Source organism: Rhinatrema bivittatum, chromosome 6 (genome assembly GCF_901001135.1).
Source record: "Rhinatrema bivittatum chromosome 6, aRhiBiv1.1, whole genome shotgun sequence".
NCBI lineage: Eukaryota > Metazoa > Chordata > Amphibia > Gymnophiona > Rhinatrematidae > Rhinatrema > Rhinatrema bivittatum.
In genome coordinates this window covers 13,952,293-13,975,791 of record NC_042620.1, presented here as the reverse complement: position 1 = coordinate 13,975,791, position 23,499 = coordinate 13,952,293, and the positions used below count along the sequence as shown (strand labels likewise).

Genomic DNA, 23,499 nt, shown 5'->3' with positions numbered 1-23,499 from the left:
CAACTCCACTACTGTAATTCTTTGCATCAAGTGTTACCTAAAAAAAGAACCTCTAGGCCAACTTCAGGTCTTTCAGAACGTGGTACTAAGATTGCTGATTGGGGCAGAGCCAGAATTCTGGTTCTATAGAGGCTGTACTGGCTCCTAGAATAAAGAAGAATTAAATTTAAGATCCTTTCTGGTGTTTTTAGTACAGATACATGGGGGGTCTGCTCAGTGACCTGTTCAATAGATCCCTGGAAACGGGAGCGGTGCTGCAGGATTGGAGGAGAGCGGTGGTGGTCCCGCTTCACAAGAGGGGGAGCAGAGAGGAGGCTGGAAACTACAGGCCGGTCAGCCTCACCTTGGTGGTGGGAAAATTAATGGAGTCACTGCTGAAAGAAAGGACAGTGAACTATCTACAGTCAGGAGGATTGCTGGACCCGAGGCAGCATGGAGTCACCAGGGGAAGGTCCTGTCAGACACATCTGATTGATTTCTTTGATTGGGTGACTAGAGAACTGGATCAGGGAAGAACACGCAATGTGATTTACTTGGATTATAGTAAAGCCTTTGATTCGATCCCGCATAGAAGACTCATGAACAAAATGAGAAGCTTGGGAGTGAGCGCCAAGGAGGTGGCCTGGATTACAATCTGGTTGATGGATAGAAGACAGTGGGTGATGGTAAATGGAACCTACTCTGAAGAGAGAAGGGTGTTAAGTGGAGTGCCACAGGGATCGGTATTGGGACTGGTTCTGTTCAATATCTTTGTGAGCAACATTGCGGAAGGGATAGAAGGTAAAGTTTGTCTATTTGTGGATGATACTAAGATCTGACGCAGAGTGGACTCGCTGGAAGGAGTGGAGAGAATGGGACGGGATTTAAGGAAGCTTGAAGAGTGGTCAAAGATATGGCAACTGGGGTTTGATGCTAAGAAGTGTAAAGTCATGCATCTGGGGTAAAGCGCTGCTTTGTACAGAACAGGAGAGAGACCTTGAGGTGATAGTGTCTAGTGATCTAAAGATGGTGAAGCAATGTGACAAGGCAATAGCTAAAGTTAGAAGAAAGCTGGGCTGCATAGAGAGAGGAATAACCAGTAAGAAAAAGGAGGTGATAATCCCCTTGTACAGGTCCTTGGTGAGGCCTCACCTGGAGTACTGTGTTCAGCTCTGGAGCCCGTATCTCAAAAGGGACAGAAACAGGATGGAGGTGGTCCAGAGAAGGGCGACCATAATGATGGGAGGTCTCCATCAAATGACTTATGAGGAGAGGCTGAAGGACCTAAATATGTACACCCTGGAGGAGAGGAGGACAGGGGGGATATGATACAGACCTTCAGATACCTGAAAGGTTTTAGTGATGCACGATCAACAACAAACCTTTTCCACTGGAATGAATCTAATAGAACTAGGGGGTCACGAAATGAAACTTCAGGGAAGACGACTCAGAAGCAATGTCAGGAAATATTTCTTCACAGAGAGGGTGGTGAATGCCTGGAATGCCCTTCCGGAGGAAATGGTGAAGACAAAAATGCTGCAAGATTTCAAAAAGGCATGGGTCAAACACTATGGATCCCTAAAGGCTAGAGATGGAAATGAAGAGGAAGGGTGCATGGAGGTTACTGCCCTTAACCAATAACCCTTCATACTCTTGATGCAACTCCAGCATTGCTCTCTGCTTCAGTGGCAGGGGGGGAAAAGAGGATTGGATTCACACAACAACCAACAAGGACATTGAACTGTACAGTCTGGGAAAACAAATAAGCATGGGGGTAACTTGCTGGTGTGGTGGTTACTCCCCTTAACCAATAAGCCTGATACTACATGTCTGATGCAACTCCAACATTGCACGTTGCTCTCTGATTCAAGGGTGGGGGAAATTGGACTCAAAACAGTAACCAACAAGAGCCCTGACCTTGGTGGTCTGAGTAACTGGTAAGCATGGGAAACTGGTAACTATGGGATCTTGCTGGGCAGACTGGATGAGCCGTAGGGTCCTTTTCTGCCATCACTTCTATGTGTCTATGTTTATGGCAGAAAAAGACCATCTTGTCTGCCCATTCATACAACTGCTTAGTTCTACAGCCCACTAGAACTTCCTCAAACATCCCCTGAGCTTGTCCGATGCATTCTTGAATTCATATAATATCCTTGTCTCCACCACCTCCACTGGGAGGCTGTCCCATGCATCCACCACCCTTTCTGTAAAGAAATATTCCTTAATTACTCCTCAATCTACCCCTTTTCACCCACATCCCATGACCAGTTTCCATGGAAAGAGGCCCATCTCCTGTGCATTGATATCTTATAGGTATTTAAATGTCTCTATATCTCCTCTACCCCACCTTTCCTTTAAGGTTTACGTTTAGATCTTTAAGTCTATACCCATATGATTTATAATAAAGACCCACATCAAAAAGAAGGGGGTATCACTGGTCAAAAATAATACACAGTAAAAAATAACCACATATGCAGTGCCTGTTGCATTTATTTGTAGGACCTACAACTTGATGGGTTTGACTAACGTACAAACTCATACTAAATGTAGAAGGTCCGTTTACTTTATTTTAATCACTCAATTTTTAAGTTTTTGTTGTTTTTAAACTCCACAGAGTTGCTTTTAAATAAAATACTGTGTCAAAGAATTGACCACCAGCCATTTTAGTAGCCACCATCTGGACTGACTCCAACCTGTTTATATATTTTTGAAGGTGCAGATATTGCCCCTGTATAGGTCTCACTAGGGACTTATACAGGGGCAATATTGCCTCCCTTTTTCTCACCATTCCTCTCCCTATGCAGCCAAGCATCTTTCTGGCTTTTGTCGTTGCCTTTTTCACCTGTTCGGCCACCTTGAAGAGAGCCAGGTGGTAGCTGTAGTGTTGCTTTCATTGGGTAGACATAGGACTACAAGTACCACAATGGAATTTGGGTGACCAACTGCCCGGTTTTGGATCAGAAAGCCCAGTTTTCCAGCCTGTTGTACAGGGTCCGATTACAAGAGTAACTGAACACTGTAAAACCCAGTCAGGCAAGGCCAGGGGCCAATCAGTGGTGGCAGCCTGGCAGCGCTCCAATCACCTGCCTGTTTTTGGGGCTCGGTTTGACTCCTCCTCTGCCTCTCCCGTGGCTGTCCTCCTGGGAAGAGAAAGAGGAGAGTTGAACCCGAGCCCCAAAGACAGGCAGGCAGAATCTGCCTAGGAAAAAAAATCAACACTCGATTTGAAGGGGAAAGGGTGGGGAGGTGCCTATGGCCAGCCACCCACCCCCTGGCCCAAGTGCCCGGTCCTGCTCTATGGAAAAGTTGGCAACCCTAAATGGAATGGGCTGGGTGAGGCAGAAGTCTCCCTGTAGAGACTGGCTCATTTGGCCCCATGCCACCATTCAGAAATAACTAATAGATGATGGGAGTCTTGAGACGGATACAGAGGACTAGTTTCCATTACTATTACTATTTATCATTTCTAAAGCGCTACTAGACATACACAGTGCTATCCCGGCATCATTATACTGATTCCAAGTTAATTCCACTACAAGGCTTTCTAGTGCGAGAAGAAAGCAGCCCCGGGAAACAGAATACACGAGAAGCAAGAAAGGCTGTGAGACGGCAGTGCGTGTCGGCGAGAAGGCCTGCGGCGTGGAAATGTGCTTAAGTGAGGACTGCAGGGCGGAAGCGCATGAGGGGGCGAGGAAGCCTGCGAGGCGGAAATGGGTGCGAGCGAGAAGGGCTGCGGGGCGGAAGTTGCCTGGGTGGCAAAGAAGGCCTGCTGCGGGGCGGAAGCTGTCTGTGGGCGAGGAGCGGCCGGTCCAGGGCGGGCCCGGAGTCTCGGAGATTCTTCCCCCGTCTCTCTCGCTCGGTCTCCGCCGCCGCCATGATCCTGCTGGAGGTGAACAACCGCATCATCGAGGAGACCCTCGCACTCAAGTTCGAGAGCGCTGCGGCCGGGTTAGTGTGGGCGAGGGAGGGAGCCGGGCTCCTGATGGCCCCGTGCTGAAAGGATGAGGGAGCCGTGCCTGCAGCTCTTCGGGGAAGGGCGGCTCTAGGCCGCAGCGGAGCGGTTCTCTCCGCCACAACTCCACCATCCGGAGACCACGGCCGTAACCCAGCAAGCTGCCCGCCTACCCCGGGCCTAGGAACGGTTAGATTTACCAGCTCATCCCGGGCGACCGAACAGGCTGATCCAGGCCTGCTTTTGCCCCGTTGCATGCAGGGAGTTGTAGTTCAGCTTGTTTAAGGCAGTGGTTCCCAAACCAAACCTGACCTGGGGGGAGTCCCCCAGGTCAGGTTTGGTTTGGGAACCACTGCCTTAAACAAGCTGAACTACAACTCCCTGCATGCAACGGGGCAAAAGCAGGCCTGGATCAGCTCATCCGGTGGACCTGGGGTGAGTTGGCAACTTGCTTTAATCAGGTGAAATAAGCACAGAAACCTGTGCCAATGAATGTTTATCCTGAGCCCCAGCAGTGAGATGAAATGCAGTTTGTGCTTTCTGGCTAGCCACAGTCACCTCAGTGCGCTCAAACTGAGCTCTTGGGTTGGGGGGGTGGTGCTTTACTTACTTCCACTGATTCCTGCAGCCGCATTTATTCTTTATTCAGACTCTGGAAATCTACAGTGTACACATTAATTATAGGAACTTAGAAAGGTTAGTGATGTGTTTTTTTTAGACTGGATTGGGTTGTTACTTTGCATCACAGAGACCCTTATCTTGGTCTCTCTTAGGAGCAGGTTTGCCTCCCGTGTTTATGAATCCCTTCTAAATCTCATTGGCCTCCTTAGTCTGGGCTTCCTGAGTATCTGACTTGAGGCCTGATTTACTCAGCTTTTTTCCACCTAGATACAGAATGGAAAAAGGCCTCGGGAACCCAGGCCCTTCAGGCTGTCATTTTCCACCGCCTGCTCATGGTTTTTGAACCTTAAAAAGATGAAAGAATCGCGGTGGCTTTTCATTTTTGCCTTAAAATGTTAGTGCCCCAGGATATCCCCAAGAAGAGGAAGTTGGGTTACTTCCGCATTCTCATCTGCGGGCCCCCTGCTCAAGGCTTTTCTGACCTGCAGAGGTGCAGGCTGCAGCCTGCCTTCCACATGGGAAAGGCTGAGTGCTCTGTCATTCGGGCAGCAGGAATGTATAATCGTTTACATTACTGTAACAGTATCTGTGACTTTCTTCAGACAGGCCAGCACAGCTTCTGCATTTCTACACATGTGTAGATTTCGTTTAGCAGACCTGTACAATTGTTCATTTAGGTCCAGATGTGCTAACAGATTTTGCTGATATTGTGCTTATGGCAAGGAAGGCATCATACATCTGGCCCCCAAGTCCCTTTATTTCATTCTTGCACGTACAGCTAGCGCAAAGCATTGTAGGAGATGGCACGCAGGGCATCAAATGTGGCTTGCTGAAATTGAGGAAGTGCGTTTGGTTAACAGTTAATTCTCTTGAGAGAGTGCATGAATGAATGATTTGAATTTACAGTGATCCCTCTTTGTAGCAAGTCTCAAGTTCCATTTTCAAAAGTAAATCTCTTCCCCTATTTGCAGTTAGGCTAAAGCCTCATAATACATTCATAAGGATAGGGAGGATTATTTGAGATTCATTTCACCCTTATTTTCCAGAAAAGGCCACGCTGAAAACTCTAATTAGTCAAGTTGGCCTTTTTGGGCAGCTAAAGATGAGATGCAGCTGGGCAAATAGTTTGAATTGGCCACCTCATAATTTTTAGGCAGCAAAGATGTGTGTGCATTCAGATCTGCTGCCTTCTAGGTGCTGTTCCAGCTCTTCTGACCACCCAGCTCCCTCTTATCTCTTCAGTTCCATTTCCAGCTGGGGTCACAGCCCAGGGACAGTGGCTTCGTCTCCTCTTCTGAGGACACTGTCTGAAGGAAGCGCGCCTGTGAGAGAAGAGGAAATGTTCACTCATACTGTTCCTGGCCTGCCCGCCCAGCCCCTGAGTCGGCAGCCCCAGCCTTATATGTGGAGATGGGAGATAGAGCAGAGGATGGCTTGGCACCAAAATAAAAAAAGGCTAGGGTGACCGTCCATTGAAACTGTGCTGCACAGTGAGGGATGAAAGATCATTTGTTTCAAGCCCTGACTTCCCCTTGTATCGAATTGCTTGATGTCCCGAGGGCAAGTTTTTATTTATTTAGATTGAGTTCCCCATCTTTTCATTGGTAACTCAAGGCGAGTTACATTCAAGGGACAGTAGGTTTTTCTCTGTCCCCAGAGGGCTCACAGTTTAAGGGCCTGGTTTAACAAGGCTTTTCTCCCAGCCTGAGTCAGGTGGAAAAATGCTTAGCAAATGAGGCCCTGACTTTGTACCTGAAAGTAAAGTGACTTGCCCCAAGGTCACAAGGAGCTGCAGTGGCATTTGAACCCTGGCTTCCCTAGTTCTCAGCCTGCTGCTCTAACCATCACTACGGCCATCACACCATATAACATTTCTTATGTCTCGAGCTGGCTAAGGAGGCAGGACCTCTGTTTTGCTTCTTGCCCTGATCTAGGGAGGCTGAGGAGGCAGCGTTCACGGCCCCTGGGGAGGAGTCTCCGCCATTGCTCAATGGCGACACCTAGTGGCCGTGTTCCAGAGGGAGCTGTGATCTGGGGACTGTCGCTGCAGTGCCTGGGCCGAATACGTTGGGAAGGGATGAGAAAATACCCTGGGTGGTTGTGAGTGAAGGCTTATGGCATTATAGTCCATTAGAGGTTACTTGTGACGGAGCTGGAAGTCCGAAATAACTTCCAGGCCAAAAGCAATGTCCTTCTGACGTCATGCTTTGTTTAAAAATGCAGAAGGATAAAGGATGGAGATGTGAGAACTGACTCCATTTACCAGCAGTGAGGCTGTCGTCCGAGTGCTTTTAGAAACGGTGGCAGAGGACGCTGCTGCTTGTTGGGGAGTTTGACTTTTATGAATTCTGTGATTTTGAACAATTGGTGCAGCAGTAAAATGTTGACCATCGTTTAATGTATTGATATTTTCTTTTGGCAAGTGCTGAGTGCTTTTTGGAGCAAGGTTATTTTTAAACCACACAGAAGCACTGAAACACTGAGGTTTGATATTTGCAGTTCAGAATTATCGATTTAATTTTTCTTGTAGGGTTGTTTTTTTTTTGGTTTTTTTTCATTTCAATCTTGAATTTGCACAGGAAAAATAACACTGTTAGCAAACAAGAATGTCCTGCAAGGTCCTAAGCCTCCCATCTGCCTTAGATGGCCAAAGCTCACTGAGAAAAATCTGCAGACCTGTGGCACTTGCAGGGTTTTCCTGGGAGCAGAGGGGTCAGTCCTACCTCAAACAGCATCTTGTGTCTCAATCGTTCAGAAGCGTTTACTTAATTTGGCTGGAAGAAGGCACTTTCCTCACACTATGGATTAGCAAAAATCCCGCAGATCTTTTATTTTTCCCAGATAAAAATTCCTTCTTGATTAGGGAGAGTTCAGAGCAGATCCCAAGGCTCGTGCAGACGGATCTGTACTTCCTTTTCGCCTGCTAGAGTTGTCCATTACACCTGGGGGATTTCCTTGTTCCTGAGCTTCCGGAGACAGAGGGCAATATTCCCCTTTGTGACCTAATTCTTGGCCCTTGCCAGTAGTCTCTGTCTCCTGCAGCTGCAGACAAGTGCAGACGGACTTCCTACATTGAGAGCCAGGATGCAGCCTGGCCTGCTATAGCCCGCTTAGAGGTTCCCTTCTCCTAAGGGAGTGGAGGTCCCTAGAAGACCTGACCCTATCAAAAAAAAAAAAAAGTAGGGTCTGTGACGTCTCTAGCTCTCTCTCCTTATCCCTTTTGCTCTCCCTTCCCTTTAGCCTCTGCTTCTCTGGGGTCTGTGCCCTAGGTGCAAAGCTAATCGGGAGAAAGGTGAGACTAACAAGTTTACAAGAAAATCATGGCAAGCAACGTGGCTGCAGTCGGTGGTCGTAGGGGTTCCCCCAGAGATGGAGAATACCGTGGGGGCAGCGCAGGGGATTCAGGCGATGGAGATGGATGCTTCGGCCAGAGCCGCAGTGGCTTTTACGTGCCCAGCCTAGAAACTGATTCTGCGTGGCAGGCTATGTTGCTTGTTAACATTTCGGGCTCCTGGAGCTGCCGCAGCATCGTCAGATTATTTAAAAAAAAAAAAAAAGACGGGGGGGCAGCATGTGACAGGAGCTCTTGCCAGCCCCACTATGGACCCCCCTCGTGTAGGGGCAGGACTGTGGGAGAGAGTTGGGCCTACAGCGGACGTGGCCCTTCTCCCTCTGGAGGAGGGGGAGCTACCACCTTCAGCACAGTCAGGCCAGGCAGTATTAATGGTGGAAGATGGGGCATTACAGGCAGGGATTTGGAGGGTCTAAAGCCTCACCTGCTTTCCGACTACCCTAGAGAGGAGCTCTGGTCAGGGGATGGATCTCGGCGCATTCCCAAAGCCCCAGAAAGTGCAAGGATCTTCAGGGGAGGAAACCCCACCACAGACAAACACCTCCCCAGTAGTAAGGGGGGAATCTTTCAGTCCTCATTTCCAGGTTTCAGGACCCCGTGGTTGGCGATCCCATTTTTCAGATGGTGGTAACCCACACAGGAACCGGAAATTGACTTTCTCCAAAGGGGCCTTGGCGATTCAGGTCTCGCCCAACACCCCCCTCGCATGACACAGAGGAAAGACCCTCTTTGAGGGGCCAAGGGCAGACGGCAGACAATGGCAGGAAGCCTGCATCCTCCGCCATATGATGCACAGGGCCCTTTAGCTGATTGTGCCAGCGTGTGGGCGCCTGTCATGATTTTATCCAGCGGGGACCCAGGTTTCTCCAGTCCAAGGGGTCCTACATCTAGTACTAAGGGGGTCTGTGCCTGGGTACGTATCCCCAGTATCAAACACGCTGTGGCTTCCTCTCACAAACCAAAAGAGAGGCGCTGAGATCTACCTTGCAAGGGGTTTTGGAGACCCAGGAAAGGGGGCAGAGAAAGTACAGGATGGATTGGCTCCAACAGAAGACGGTCACGTTCTAGATGTAAAAGGAGAAGCCCATGTTCTTGTGGATTCCCCCACTTCAGGAGGGATTCTCTGTAGGGGATGAGAATGTTTGTCTTCATTTTCACTTTAGAGCTTCTCTCCAAATTATTATTATTATTATTTTTTTGTGGTTGACGCCCTAGGCCAGCAGTACCAGTACCAGACATTACCCCTGGGGCTTGCAACCATCCCAAGGACCTTCACCAAGGACGTGGTAGTAATGGCGACAGCCATACGAGAGCAGGGAATAGTGGGCATTCCCATCTGGGGCATCAGGCTCGTTCTGGCAAAACCACCCAGGAGATCCAGCGGCCTCATGCAAAGAGCCTTTTAAGAGTCTGCTTAGATCTGCGCGTTCTTGCGCGCTCTCTTCGAAATGGCAGAAGGCCCTGTGACCCTGTTTCCCTAAGAGGGACACCGAATTAATAGAACAAGTAAGGATATTCAGCAGCCAAGGAATCCCCCGAGTATTTGACTGTTCTCCAGCTTTTGGGTTCCAGCCACCCAGACCTGCGACCGTTGCCTCCTGGGGAAAGAATCTGGATTGGGAATTGCACAAGGCAGACACCGGATTGTTCTAACTACAGGCACCAATATGTCCAGATTGGGAGCATATTACCAGGACCAGATAGCTCAAGAGAGCTGGTTGGAGGAAGAAGCCTTATAGCTAATAAACAGTGTCGAGATGATGGCCATCAGGCTGGCACTATAGGCTTCCCACTGAGGATAAAAGGGAAGACAGTCTTGAGTTCTCTCAGATATCAGAACATAAGAAATTGCCATGCTGGGTCAGACCAAGGGTCCATCAAGCCCAGCATCCTGTTTCCAACAGAGGCCAATCCAGGCCACAAGTACCTGGCAATTACCCAAACACTAAGATGATCCCACGCTATTGATGCAATTAATAGCAGTGGCTATTCCCTAATTAAACTTGATTATTAGCAGTTTAATGGACTTCTCCTCCAAGAACTTATCCAAACCTTTTTTGAACCCAGCTACACTAACTGCACTAACCACATCCTCTGGCAACAAATTCCAGAGCTTTATTGGTCGTTGAATGAAAAAGAATTTTCTCCGATTAGTCTTAAATGTGCTACTTGCTAACTTCATGGAATGCCCCCTAGTCCTTCTATTATTAGAAAGTGTAAATAACCGAGTCAGTGTCAGTGGTGGGTATTGACAGTTCTCTCAGATGGTGCTATGTCGGTGGTGGGTAGTGACTCTTCTCTCAGATGGTGCTATGTCGGTGGTGGGTATCGACTCTTCTCTCAGACGGTGCTATGTCGGTGGTGGGTATCGACTGTTCTCTCAGGAGAATGAGAACTCAGCTAGGAATTATGGAACATCGGGGACTGCCATCTGTAGTCTTAATGTCGACCCAAGCCAAGGCCCAGTTGGTGAAGAGAGGTAAGATCTAGAGGAATTGAGGCCTGAGTATAAGCTTTGGAGTGGATTCCCACCTTGCTAGAAGAGCACCCCTCAGAGGTGATATGGGTAACCCCTAGATCAGTGGTTCCCAACCCTGTCCTGGGGACCCCCCAGCCAGTCGGGTTTTCAGGATATCCACAGTGAATATGCATGAGAGGAAATTTGCGCCATCATTGCGCTCAAAGGTGATATTTTCATTCCATCCTGAATCAGCAGAGTTACTGCCAGCATTCAGGAGAGAAGGATGCAAGAGGAAGGACAACAACCAGCATCTACTGGACGGACGCCATGGGTTAGTAAGATATCCAAAGGTGGCAAAATCTTTCAGGAAACCTGGGAAGTTATTTGGGTGGTTTGGATACCATGAGAAGAAGAGATAGCATCCAAGTCCATGACAGCGAGATGGTTCAAAGAGGTCATCTCATGGTGTATATATATTCAATGGGAGACAAATGTCAATGGTGCTCTATGCACAGACGGCTTCCAGGCAGAAGTATCGGCGATTAACCCCAGGACTATCTCCATGTCATCCCTGCACTCGTTCGTGAAAGGCTTCAGGCTGGATGGGCAGGCACATAGAAAAATGGTCCTTAGGCTCCGAATTCTTATGACATTCCTGTCATCTTCCTGCCCAGCCTAGGGCATAGCTTTTGTATCGCCCAAGTGTAATGGACTGGTCTAGCAGGCGAAAAGGAAGGTTAAGTTATGCCTGCCTGATCGTTTTCTTTCCTTGAATCCTGATAGACCAGTCCAGGCCCACCCAGGAATACAGGGGCCATAAGCAGAGTCCTTCGAACTAGCCTGGCTCTTTCTCCTCTCTTTTTGCTCCAAACAAGAGAAATATATAATAAGTTACATCTGTATGTGCAAGGAAGAAAAAGAGACAAGAATTGGGGCTTTGTCTGGTTGCTGTGCATTAGGTCATGAAGGGTTGCTGTGATGTTGCCTCCTGTCTCTGACAGCTGAGGAGTGGGGAAATCCCCCAAGTGTAACGGACTGGTCTAGCAGGACTGAAGGAAAGAAAATTATCAGGTAAGCATAATCTAACCATACGCACGTTCCCTGTACGTCCCCGGATCAGTCCAGACATAGACACCTATGGATGGAAACTTGCTGTCATTGAGATCTTGCTGTGTGTTTGTCTTCCAGTGACATCAGTGTAAATAACTAAGGGCCTGATTTTCAGAGAAACGCATTAAATGACAGCAGGTAAAGACTAAAATGGTCCATACCGTCTGCCCAATTGAGATTATTCCTCTTTGAATAGACGCGCTTATAAATTTACTTATGCAGCTCAACACTAAGTCCCCTCCCTCCTCCCTCCTCCCTCCTCCCCCCGCTCACCCCAACACTCTCTCATCCCTCTTCCTACCTGTGGCCCCCAGGCAGGCTCAACATCATATCATAATGCCTCTGTATCACTCCATGGTGAGACTGCACCTTGAATTCTGTGTACAATTCTGGTCGCCGCATCTCAAAAAAGATATAGTTGCGATGGAGAAGTTACAGAGAAGGGCGACCAAAATGATAAAGGGGATGGAACAGCTCCCCTATGAGGAAAGACTAAAGAGGTTAGGACTTTTCAGCTTGGAGAAGAGACGTCTGAGGGGGGATATGATAGAGGTGTTTAAAATCATGAGAGGTCTAGAACGGGTAGATGTGAATTGGTTATTTACTCTTTTGGATAGTAGAAAGACTAGGGGGCACTCCATGAAGTTAGCATGGGGCACATTTAAAACTAATCGGAGAAAGTTCTTTTTTACTCAACGCACAATTAAACTCTGGAATTTGTTGCCAGAGGATGTGGTTAATGCAGTTAGTATAGCTGTGTTTAAAAAAGGATTGGATAAGTTCTTGGAGGAGAAGTCCATTACCTGCTATTAAGTTCACTTAGAGAATAGCCACTGCCATTAGCAATGGTTACATGGGACAGACTTAGTTTTTGGGTACTTGCCAGGTTCTTATGGCCTGGATTGGCCACTGTTGGAAACAGGATGCTGGGCTTGATGGACCCTTGGTCTGACCCAGTATGGCATGTTCTTATGTCGTGCTGGCCACCACCTCTGTTGCTAGACCATTTCAGGCCTTGCTATCTTCAACTTTGCTGCCAACACCCAGGCCGCCTTCTGCGTCTTATTACCAAGTTTTGTAATCATCCCCTCAGCGATCAAGGTTATCCATCTTCTCTCCCATTCTTTGACCGTGGGGAGGAATGCTTGGTAAATCAGGCCATAAATCTTTGCTCTTTCTTTGGGCTCTGCCACTTGGACTCTTCGGTGGCATGAGATCTGTATTTATTTCTTTAAAACATTTCTAGCCCGCACAATCTGATATTCTTGGCGGGGTACAACAGAACTTCCAAAATAAAAACCAGATAAACAGCTCTGGCTAACCCAGAGTAAGTTAAGCGACGTCTGTGGGGAGCCTGAGTGGGGCCTGCAGGACTGGCAGACTTCCGTTCACCGGAATGGCTCCGCTCACAAGGGAGTGCGGCTCTTCTCGGCCTCGCAGACAGATTAGGAGATGATGTGGGATAGAGAGGCTCGCCCACCCTCTGTGGGACGACGTTTTGGTGGTCTCGGAGTGCGGCCACAGCTCATGCTGTGATGCTGATGACGTTTCCTAGAATACTTCAGTAACATTAAGCCACCCCTTCATCTGCAATGGCTGATTAAAAATAAATAAATAAATAAATAAATGGTTTGCTGGCTGCATTTGGGAAACCGTTTGAAATGATGTGAGCCCAGCGTTTGCCTGTCTTCCTGCTGTTTTGACCCCCCCTCCTCCCATAAATAACCTTTTGACTTCCCTTTTTTTTTTAAATTTTAGGAACAAGCCAGAGGCGGTGGAAGTTACCTTTGCAGGTAGGTGTCACCTTGTCCTTATCACCTACAGATTAACAGACCCCAAGGGAGCCCAGAGGGAGGGGGGATTAATAGGACAGCAGCAGGGAGGTAAGGAGGCACTGAAAAACCGGCCGAAGAGAAACGTATCCGATCCTTCTTTAATAGGTATCTCAGCCCCGTTTTCTGCTGAGCACTCAAACCTTCCTTCCTGTGTCCCCTCATGGGGTGGGGGGGAGTGTACATGGTTCCCCCTACAGAAGTTTAAAATATGATTTTGTTTTTTGCTCCGTTCCTTCTCTTTTGTGCTGGCTGCGTCTGGTTTGGGAATAAAAGCTGAGCACCCCTTATTGTGGCTGAAGCCCGGCGTCCCTGACTCCTGATGAGTGCCAGCGCCCGCTTTACGTAGATTTAGCACAGCGGGAGGAGCGTTGAGACATTTTAACCATTGCTATCTCATAACTTAAAGGCTGGACCACAGTTTGGAACATTTTAAGGGACTTTTCAGGTTTTGTTTGTGGTGTTCCTCTGCTGGTTCTTAAAATTTTGGTTTGGTGATGGAGCAGCGCTGAGCGTGGGGCGACCTCTCCTTCCACCGGAGAACTGGCGTAGAACCCGAGTCGCTCACGGGCTTCCTCTCCCTTCCCTTGCAGACTTTGATGGAGTCCTGTATCACATTTCAAATCCCAACGGGGACAAGACGAAACTTATGATCAGCATATTGCTGAAGTTCTACAAGGAGCTGCAGGAGCACGGCGCCGACGAGGTGAGTGCCGCCCTGTGCGCGCACGGGGGGGCGAGCTCTCCGGCCTGCTGAGAGAGAGCAGCTCTGTCCGGCTCCCCAGCGCCTCTGCCCCCTGCCGTGATGTCCCGCGTCAGTCGGTCAGACGCTCCCTGCGGGCTCTTTTCTCGTTTGCAGATGGAATAGTGGGTAAGCACGCTTGTCCGGTAGCATAATTTAACTGGCCCTTGGTTAGGGGAGCGGGAATCTTTCCTGCTTCTTTGGCACCATCAAGCTGCAGGTTTCTCTGTCTTTTTTTCAGCTCAACGGTTTTTCTTGAGAGATCCGACATGTAATCGGCACAAGCTTACGCATGTCCTGAAACACTTAAAATTACAATTTTATGCACTCTTATGTTTCCAGCGCACATTCCCTTAAGACTCTGTGGATTCATTTAAGAAATGTTAAGTCCGCTCAATCGCTGGCGCTTGGTGGTAGAAAGAAGAATTTGCATAAAACAGCAGGACCTAGCGTCGTGTCCCCCCCCCCCCCCCCCCCATCTCTGCCAAATCCAGGTTTCTTGTAACAAGAGAAACGGATGGTTTGCTCTCGTGTGTGTGACAGTCACTGAGGGGAGAGCAGGCAGGCAAGGCGTTTCCGAGTATGGCGGATCGAGGAGCTCATCCTGCCTGGCGAGAGACCCGGGCAGGCCGCAAGCCAGACTGAGGGAGGTAACTAGAGAGGAGAGGGAGAAAAAGGAAGCAACCCAAGGCCCTGTGGTAACTTTCTCCCGTGTAATCTGACAAGGCGGCACAGGACTGCGTCTGCCTGCAGCAGCTTGACAGCAGTTCCTTTCCCCCTTTTCTCTCACCTGAGGAGATTTATAGAAGTAAAGCCGCAGCAGCTCCTCTGGAGTTTGTTGGGCCTGGTTTGGGACCAGAGTAAATATGCGGGCCTGGACCGAGGTCCTCCCATGGCACCTTCATGGCTTTAAAAAGCTTCTCTTTCTCGCGTGGAGCGCAGCCCTAAGAATAGATCGGCGGTTCTCGAGCCAGTCCTTGGGACACAGGTTTTCGGTGAATATGCAGGAGGCAGATTTTCCCTCGGACGCGTGTTCGCTGTGGATGTCCAGAAAACCAGGCTGGCCGGGTGTGACCCGAGGGTGGAGTTGAGAACCCCGGTGACAGATGACATTGCATGCGCGTGGCAGGCCGAGCCCCCTGACAGTTTAAAATTTGGCTTGCTGTGCGATATGTTTGCTGAACTGGACCGCTCTCCGTCCTTTGGAGGAGAGAGTAACACCACTGAAAGCATGCGTTCTGCAGAGTTTGGGGCTTGGCGTGTGCCGGAGGGGACCACGCGCCCTGCTAGCCTCAGAAAGGGTTAAGATCTAGGAAAAAAAATCTTTTTTTATTAGAAAAGCCTTTTGTGCCCCTGATTGGTGAGCAGCCCGCCTCTGAGCAGAGAGGTGGGACTCGTGCTGGGATCTTGCTCCTTTTATGGTAGAGAAGAAAAGGGCCTTTCTGTGGCCGACAGCAGGAAGTCTGACTCAGTTCCTGAAGCAGTTTTTAAATCTGGCTGAGGGCTGCCGCGCTGGGCAGTTTTAAGAACACGGCTGCGAGCAGCTGAGAGTAGGAGCTGTTCGGCTCAGTGGATTTGATGTGGAAGGCTTTTGTCCACCTCGGTGAGCTGGTAAAGCTGCAGTACTGTCCGCGTAGGCTTTGCACAGAGTTTTCACTGACGGGCTTGCACCTCTCACCTGCACGAGTCCCTGATGTGCTTCAGTCCTAGGAGTGCAGACCTCTCTGGGGAGGGGAGGGGGGGAATGAGACGGACAGGACTCTCTCTGAGATGCTTTCTGTTTATTTTTAAATGTAATATTTCAGCTTGTGAGGATGGGCAGCGCTGACCCAACGGACTCCGCCTCTGGCTGTGCCCTGAGCTGATACCGACCTGTGGTGCTCACATCTCCTCCCTCCTCCTCCTCCTGCAGTCCGGCCACAGTCTCCTCGGCCTGGGTTTATTCCTTCATGCGGGGATTACTGTTAATGCCCTTTGCTATGGTCCCTCAGCTTCAGTACGTCCTGAGTGCGGCTCTCACCCATCACAAAACAGGGGCCCTCACCTCGTTCACCGTTTTCAGAGTCCTCTCTCTCTCTCTCTCTCCTGTGTCTTTCTCACCCTCTCCTCTTCTAACGCCTTTCCCTTCTCTCTGGTCTTGTATCTCACTCTCTCGCCCCCCCTCCCCCTTCTATTTCAATTTAAATTATTTATTAAAGACATGCGTACCAGCAGCTGATATGACAGCAAAGTTCGAATGACACCCAAATATCATAGAACAGAGCCACCTGCAACAACCCAGCCCGGGACACAGGCGGAATATTTTTTTTTCCCTTTTAACTCTTTCTCTCAAAAGGCTGCCGTATATTTTTTTAAGATGTCTTTAAGTCTGTTATAAAGATGAAACGGTTCCGGAGCAGATACTTTCTGCTAACGAGCTGCTATCAAAAGATTCCCCTGTCAAGGGACCGGTTCCACCGGCAAACTGGAGAGCATTATTTTAAGGTCCCAATCTAGCACGTGCTCAGTTAGTACAGAAATATATTTTTGAATTTCATTCCAAAATGAAGAAATCAGATTACAGTTCCTCCCCGCTGTATATCTGACGCAGTGTTGTGGGAGTGATCCTGCTAAATGTACAGATAGAGAGGGTTGAGCCACTGAAGTACGTGTGCCCTCCACACCCAATCAGACTTTCCCCCATCACCTGTTGAAGCTGGGATCTAATTTGGAAGTATGCAAATCAATCTGCATTAGCTGGAGAAAGCTTAGCCTGCAGAGCTGCAAAGCTCCCCTGCCACTTTTACACCCGCGGAAATCGCTATTTCTATAACCAGTAGGCGTGAACGGGGAGTGTTGGCCCCAGGAGGCCATTCTGCTACGATGCCTGTCCCAGATCCCCGCTCTGGGGTAGGGAACTCCATTCCTTTCTGCCTCGGGTGTTACCCAAATGTACTTCCTCGTCTCAGGCCTGTCCCGCCGAGCTCCCAGGGCTCTCAGCTGAGATAGATACATCTGATTAAGCATTTCCCTGGGGCCTTCTCTAGGAAGCAGCAGAATCTATGCACCACCCTCCCCTCTCTTAACGCTGGTCTCTCCTCTCTAGCGCAGCCCAGAACCGCACCATCGTCAGGACAGGTCTTTTTCCGATTTTGCTGCTACAAGCATCTCCTCCGCTTCCAGCCCCCCTCCCCTCCCGAGTCTTTCCATGCTCTCTCTTCTTCTGATCCACTGTGCTGTACTCTCTGCCGTCCGCATACCTGCTTGTGATGGAAGGATTGTGAGATAAACTGATGAGTGTTTGGCTAAGAGGACTAGCATTTCATGGCCGGGTACAAAGGGGAGGGAGGTGGGGAGATCACCTTTCTTCTCGGTAACCTCTCCGTTTTCATTTCTAGCTGCTGAAGAGGGTGTACGGGAATTTCCTGGTCTCCCCAGAATCAGGTAAGGCTCCTTTTAAAAGGGAAGGTAAACCCAGAGTGGCCTGAATGCGAGTTGCAGGCACGTGGGATCAGTCGCCCCTTTCATGCTTCGTTCAAGACTAATTCAAAACTAAAAAAAAAATGGTTTTGACGCAAACTTTTAATCATTTTCACCAGGGTACAAGAAAGCAAAAGGTTTGCCAATGTCTCCTGCAACAGAAACGTGCCACTGAATCCCACTTTGTTTTGCCTCGTGCTGGACTCGGATATCCAAGGGAATTAGAAGCTCACAGAGAAGCTTTTTCTTTTCTTGGCCTGAGAGTTCCTCCTGTCCTCTTTTTTTTTCTCCCAGCTCAGTAGGATTTTGGCACTAAGAGACCCTGCCTCCTTCCCTCCCCCTGAGTCAGGACCATCTCTATCATGAGCTCTAAAGCCGGCCACCAGCTACCGTCCCCACCTCCCCTGGGGGCTGCGAACGCTGCCTCCGCAGCGTCCCCATCCCCAGCTGGCCCAGAGAGCGGAAGGCCTGTTCTCCAGGTCCTCCGCAACGCTGCCACTGAGCCTCGAGGCCGGCCCGGCAGATACTGCATATATATAAACATCCCGTTTCACTCGTTCGGTTGTAGAGTTGCGCCTGGGAGTCCTGAGACAGGGAAGCATCTGCAGTCCGAGCTTGCACAGCCCACCGCAGGATGGAAGCTCTGGTTTAGGACCAGGTGGGGAGAGGTCTGGAGGTAGTGTGGGATACGAAGGGGTATTATTACTCCTTGCTGTTAATTGCATCTGAGCAATGTCCATGGTTAATGTGTGGTGCCAGGTGTGTTCGTTGTCCATGCAAATCCACTGTCGTGCTATAGAATATAATTTGCATGCAAACTCTCTGAACAGGCTTTCTGGAAAATGCAATTCAAGATGCGGGAAGTGGAAAGTACAGCACAGCTGATAGAGAAGGGGGGAGTATTAATCTGGATCAGAGTAATGGGGGTAATGCGAGGGGAAGGATCTAGAGTAACAGGAGGGGAAGGCACAAGGAAAGCTCCAGGGTATCTGAAGGTCGGCAGGGAGGAGGATCGGGGCAACAGAAGGAAGCATGGAAGAGGATCTGGGATAATGGGAGGGAGGCTCCAGGGTGACGGGAGGGAGGTTGGGGTGAGGATCTGGGTTTATAGAAAATTCTGAGAGGAATGGGAAGGGTCATGGGTGAGAGATTAAAAAGGATGGAGGCAAGTTTCACCCGAGGACTTTGAAAGTGAATGCACGTGTGTAGATTTTGTTTTCAGTCTTGCGGTGGGGACAGGGTTACCTGCTTTTTTTTCATTGAGGATAACCACCGCAGAGCTGAAAATGCAATCTGCACGAGTCACCTTCCTCCTGTGACCGCGACACGCCACCTCGGTGCAGCCGCACATCTGAGGGACGCGGACACCACATTAAGGGAAGGCAGTTTGCAGATGGCTGCTTTACATGGACAATTGCTTTGGAACTTGTCCTCTAAGTTTTCAGCTGGAATGCAAACTTAAGGGGCAGTTTTGCAAAGGGTTTCTCAGAGAAATCCCGAGTTTTAAATTTTCTGCCCTGCCAAGCAAACCAATTTTAATTGACTAAAAGGAGGGGAGGCATTCCGGGCGCATGGCGAAATGTATCCAGCTAGTGCCGACGGCGAGTGCTGTACCTGATACACTAACAGGCCGATACAGTACAGTGCTCTCCGGCGGAGCGCACTGTTAACCCGCGATTGGACGTGCGTTTTCGATGCGCTAGCATTACCCCTTATTCAGTAAGGGGTACTAGCGAGTCCAAAACACACATCCAACCCCCCCCCCCGAACCTAATAGCGCCCGCAAATGCATGTTGATGGCCCTATTAGGTATTCCCGCGCAATACAAAAAGTAAAATGTGCAGCCAAGTCGCACATTTTACTTTCACAAATTAGCGCTTACCCAAAGGTAGGCGCTAATTTCTCTGGGCACCGGGAAAGTGCACAGAAAAGCAGAAAAAACTGCTTTTCTGTGCACCCTCCGACTTAATATCATGGCGATATTAAGTCGGAGGTCCCGAAGGGTAAAAAAAGTAAAAAAGAAAAAAGAAAAATAGAAAAGAAAAATTTGAAATAGGCACGCGGGTCGAAAACCGGACGCTCAATTTTGCCGGCGTCTGGTTTCCGAACCTGTAGCTATCAGCGGGTTTGAGAACAGACGCCGGCAAAATTGAGCGTCTGCTGTCAAACCCGCTGACAGCTGCCGCTCCTGTCAAAAAGGAGGCGCTAGGGACGCGCTAGTGTTCCTAGCGCCTCTTTTTACCGTGGGCCCTAATTTTAATAAATTAAACTACTGTTATCGCGCGCAGAGGAAAGCGGGTGCTCTCCTGTGATTTTTCTATATCGGCCCAACACTTAGCTGGGGAAGTCTGGTTGGAGAAAATCTGTCCTAAGGTTACCTGAGTATTTACATGAGTAACTTTGGGTGGGTATATTTGGAGGAACACCTGGGTAACTTTCCCACTCCCCAGCTTACCGAGTATGGAGCTGAAGAGAGGTGAGTTCTGTGGGTGGGAGACAGGGAAGAGGCAGTGGCTTTGCCCTCTCCACCCAAGCAGGCAGGAGTCCAAGGTAATGCGGTGGAGAGGTGTACGGGAGCAGTCGCAGGGAGTGGGAATGTCCTGAAGTCTGCACAGATTGTATTCTGCAGATTTCCTGGGTGGTGCTTTCCGTTGCTAGGGCTCGCTGTATGATGGCGTGTGTGTGTTTTTTATTAAAGGTGAAATGTTTTGCAGCAGGGCTTAGCTAAGAGTTGTGTCTTTTTCTTTGCAGGATACAACGTCTCCTTGCTCTATGACCTCGAGTCCGTGCCTCCTAACAAGGATGCGCTGATCCACCAGGCCGGGATGCTGAAGCGAAACTGCTTTGCATCAGTTTTTGAGAAGTACTTCAAATTCCAGGAAGAGGGAAAGGACATAGAGAAGAGAGCAGTCATCCACTACAGGGACGACGAGACGATGTAAGCCTCTCGCTCGCTGCTTCTCTTAAAATGAAAGCGGCAGGGTCTCCTAAAGAGGAGTCCAAACTCTTGTTAAGATGTCTTGTCCCTCTCAGGCCCTGGGAGGGGGGGCGGGTCTTGGTCATCATTCTAGTGGCTGGATTTAGGGCTCACGGTTGCAGGGATCCGGAAGGAGTCCAGGTGCCCTGTCCCCCAGGCGAGGACTGTCGCTACAGTGACTGAACTAAAGTAGGAAACATACATGACAGCAGAACAAGACCATCCACACCAGCTCATTCAGCTTCCTGAGAGATCCTCTGTGCTTATCCCCTGCTTCCTTAAATTCAGATACTGTCCACGCCTCCACCACCCTCTCTGTAAATAAATATTTCCTTAGAGTATTCCTCAATTTACCCCTTTCACCCTCATCCCATGACAATTTCCAACAAAAGAGGATCACCTCCTGTGAACTGATACCTTGTAGGTATTTAAGAGGTCCATACTCGGACACAGTCCAGATAAACTCATCCGGCTAACTTTGGAGAGAGATTCAGTAATGCAGCCGCACTTTAGGACAGCTGTGTGGTCCATAGCCAGCTAAATTCCAGCAGGCTAATAAGTTGCTGAAATTTAGCGGAATAAGTTTGGGGCATTCCAGGGGCGTAACTAGGAAGAGTTGAGTTAGCTGGCTAAAGGTTTTTGAATACCTCAAAATGTCTCTTTCATAGATCCCATATCCCACCTTTCCTCTAAAGTATACATGTTTAGATTAAGTCTGTTTCTATACAATTTATAACAAAGACCACCGACTAGTTTAGTAGCCCCCTCTGGAGCGACTCCATCCTGTTTATATCCATTTGAAGGCAGGGTCTCCAGAACTGTACTCAGTATTGCAAGTGAGGTCTCACCAGGGACCTATACTGGGGCAATGTCTCCTCCCTTTTTCTGCTGACCGTTCCTCTCCCTAGGCAGTCAAGCATCTTTCTGGCTTTTGCCATCACATTATACACCTATTCCTGTTCATATCCCAGATCAGTCCAGAATGACATGGGTTTTGCCCTCCTACCAACAGACGGAGACAGAGAAGAAAAGCTTTACCGACCTAGAGTGCCACCTGCAGTCCCTCAGTATTTCTCTGTCTCCAGCAGATGGTAGAGGTGAAAAACCTGCAATATTTGTCTGGAGGAATGACTCCCAAGGGTGCTAGGTCCTGGTGGGGTAATTCCCCTGGTAGAGTCGGGTCGAGCAGAAGGGAGTCAGTAGCCCCTTTTTTTTTTTTGTCTCAGACCTCAGCCAGTAGTGCTGGCTCCCTCATTTCCTAGCTTCTCCCTCTCTCTGGTCATCTCTGAAGACGAGTGAGGAAAGTATTCTGTTCTTTTTTTAAAGGTTTATTGTTTTTTTTTGGGGGGGGGGGGGGTGAGTAGGGTCCATTAAAAAAAAAAAAAATTTGCAGTAACCAAAACAGCAGACTGAGAGTTAAAGGGCCTCTGCGTTCTGGAGAGAAGGGAGGTCAATGGTGGTCTTGCCCGCTGGACTGGAACTGCTGGTCTGTAACTGGAGCTCATCCCTGCGGCAAAGGAAGAAGAGGTTTGATGATGAGGCCCGGTGCATGCATGTGTGAATGGGAGCCTGAAGGTATGTGCGTGAGAATGGGAGCCTGGGGGAGGGGTGCGGTGGCAGGTGTGTGAGAGAATGGGAGGAGCGCCTGTGTGTGTGTGTTTGAAAGAGAATGGGAGCGCCTGTGTGTGTGTTTGAAAGAGAATGGGAGCGCCTGTGTGTGTGTGTGTGTGAGAGAGAGAGAGAGAGAATGGGAGCGTGTGTGTGTGTGAGAGAGAATGGGAGCACTGGAGAGGGTAACTAAAGGTGGCTTGCTTTTTATATTTATTTTTCTTAATTGACTGCCATTTTAATTATTGGGTATTATGTGATGTGTCTTCTGTTTTGAAATATTTTATTGATATTTGGACAATTAATAATTGTTATGAGTTTTTAATTGTTGGATGTTATTCTATTCATTAGCTGTGGGGTTTTTTGTTTTTGATTTGTTTTTTACATTTATTAGTATAGCTTTACAATTATTTCTGTGTAGAGATCTATAGCAACTTGGCTTGTTCTGTTTTCCTAATAGGAGGTGTATTAGTGTTTAGGGCCTGGTTAAATATTTATAGTGTTGCCTTTTGAGTGTGTTCCATAATGCAGGTGTAACTTTGTGCGGATTAGTTTCTGTGCATTATTGCAGATCCTGGGACTATGTTAGGTGCTATATTTCTGTTTCCATTTCTCCAGGTTCGCACTGCATGCAGAGTGGCCTTTTTGGTTTTCCATTCCAGTTTCTGTCTCCATATTTATAATTTGTGGTCTTTCTGTACTTGGTGAAGGTCAGTTCTGGGTGCGTGACCGAGGTGAGGTATTTTACTAGTATGTAGGCATTTGTATCAGTCTTATTTTTTATGTTTTCTCAATAGGACATGCATTAGTGGTAAATTACTGTCTTTTCATAAGGAGAGCTTTTGTGCCTGGTAGAAAAGGGAGTTTGTTTTGAGATGCCATCAAAACCAGAATATCTTTTCTGTATTGTGAGTTGTATGGGTAATGCCTTAGTTCTGCTCTGCACCCATTTTTGGGGGTCAAGGGGGGGGGTTCCTGACAGTCCTGTGACAGTCCCATGTTCAGTGTGAAACGCATGTGAGAACCATCTGTCAGGTGTGCCCCGGCCGAAAAAAGGTTGAGAACCACTGCTCTAGAGCAGTGATCCCCCAACCCTGTCCTGGGGGCCTACCAGCCAGTCAGGTTTTCAGGATATCTACAATGAATATGTATGAGAGAAAATTTGCATGTTATGGAGGCAGAGCATGCAAAATTTCTCTCATGCATATTCATTGTGGATATCCTGAAAACCCGACTGGCTGGTGGGCCCCCAGGACAGGGTTGGAGACCACTGCTCTAGATGATATCGGCAGTACAGAGGCAAAGCTCGGGCAGGACCCTGTCCTTTCGGGATGAGCGAAAGTTGACCTGAAATACTCCTGGTCAAGGAACCAGGGGAACTAAGCCTTCACAATAAAACGAGGCTG

The 23,499-nt window shown here is 48.8% G+C and overlaps 1 protein-coding gene across 1 annotated transcript in view; it reads left to right on the top strand.

Annotated features, from left to right (window-relative positions):
* Nucleotides 1-3,747: 3,747 nt before the first annotated feature.
* The window catches only part of ARPC2 (actin related protein 2/3 complex subunit 2), a 41,974-nt gene continuing 22,222 nt past the window's right edge, over nt 3,748-23,499 (top strand). Inside the window, exons 1-5 of the mRNA XM_029605097.1 lie at nt 3,748-3,927; nt 13,234-13,268; nt 13,901-14,013; nt 17,427-17,472; nt 20,260-20,446. Of these exons, the coding sequence (XP_029460957.1) occupies nt 3,854-3,927; nt 13,234-13,268; nt 13,901-14,013; nt 17,427-17,472; nt 20,260-20,446 (455 nt within the window). The 5' untranslated portion in view covers nt 3,748-3,853. The remainder of the gene's footprint in view (nt 3,928-13,233; nt 13,269-13,900; nt 14,014-17,426; nt 17,473-20,259; nt 20,447-23,499) is intronic.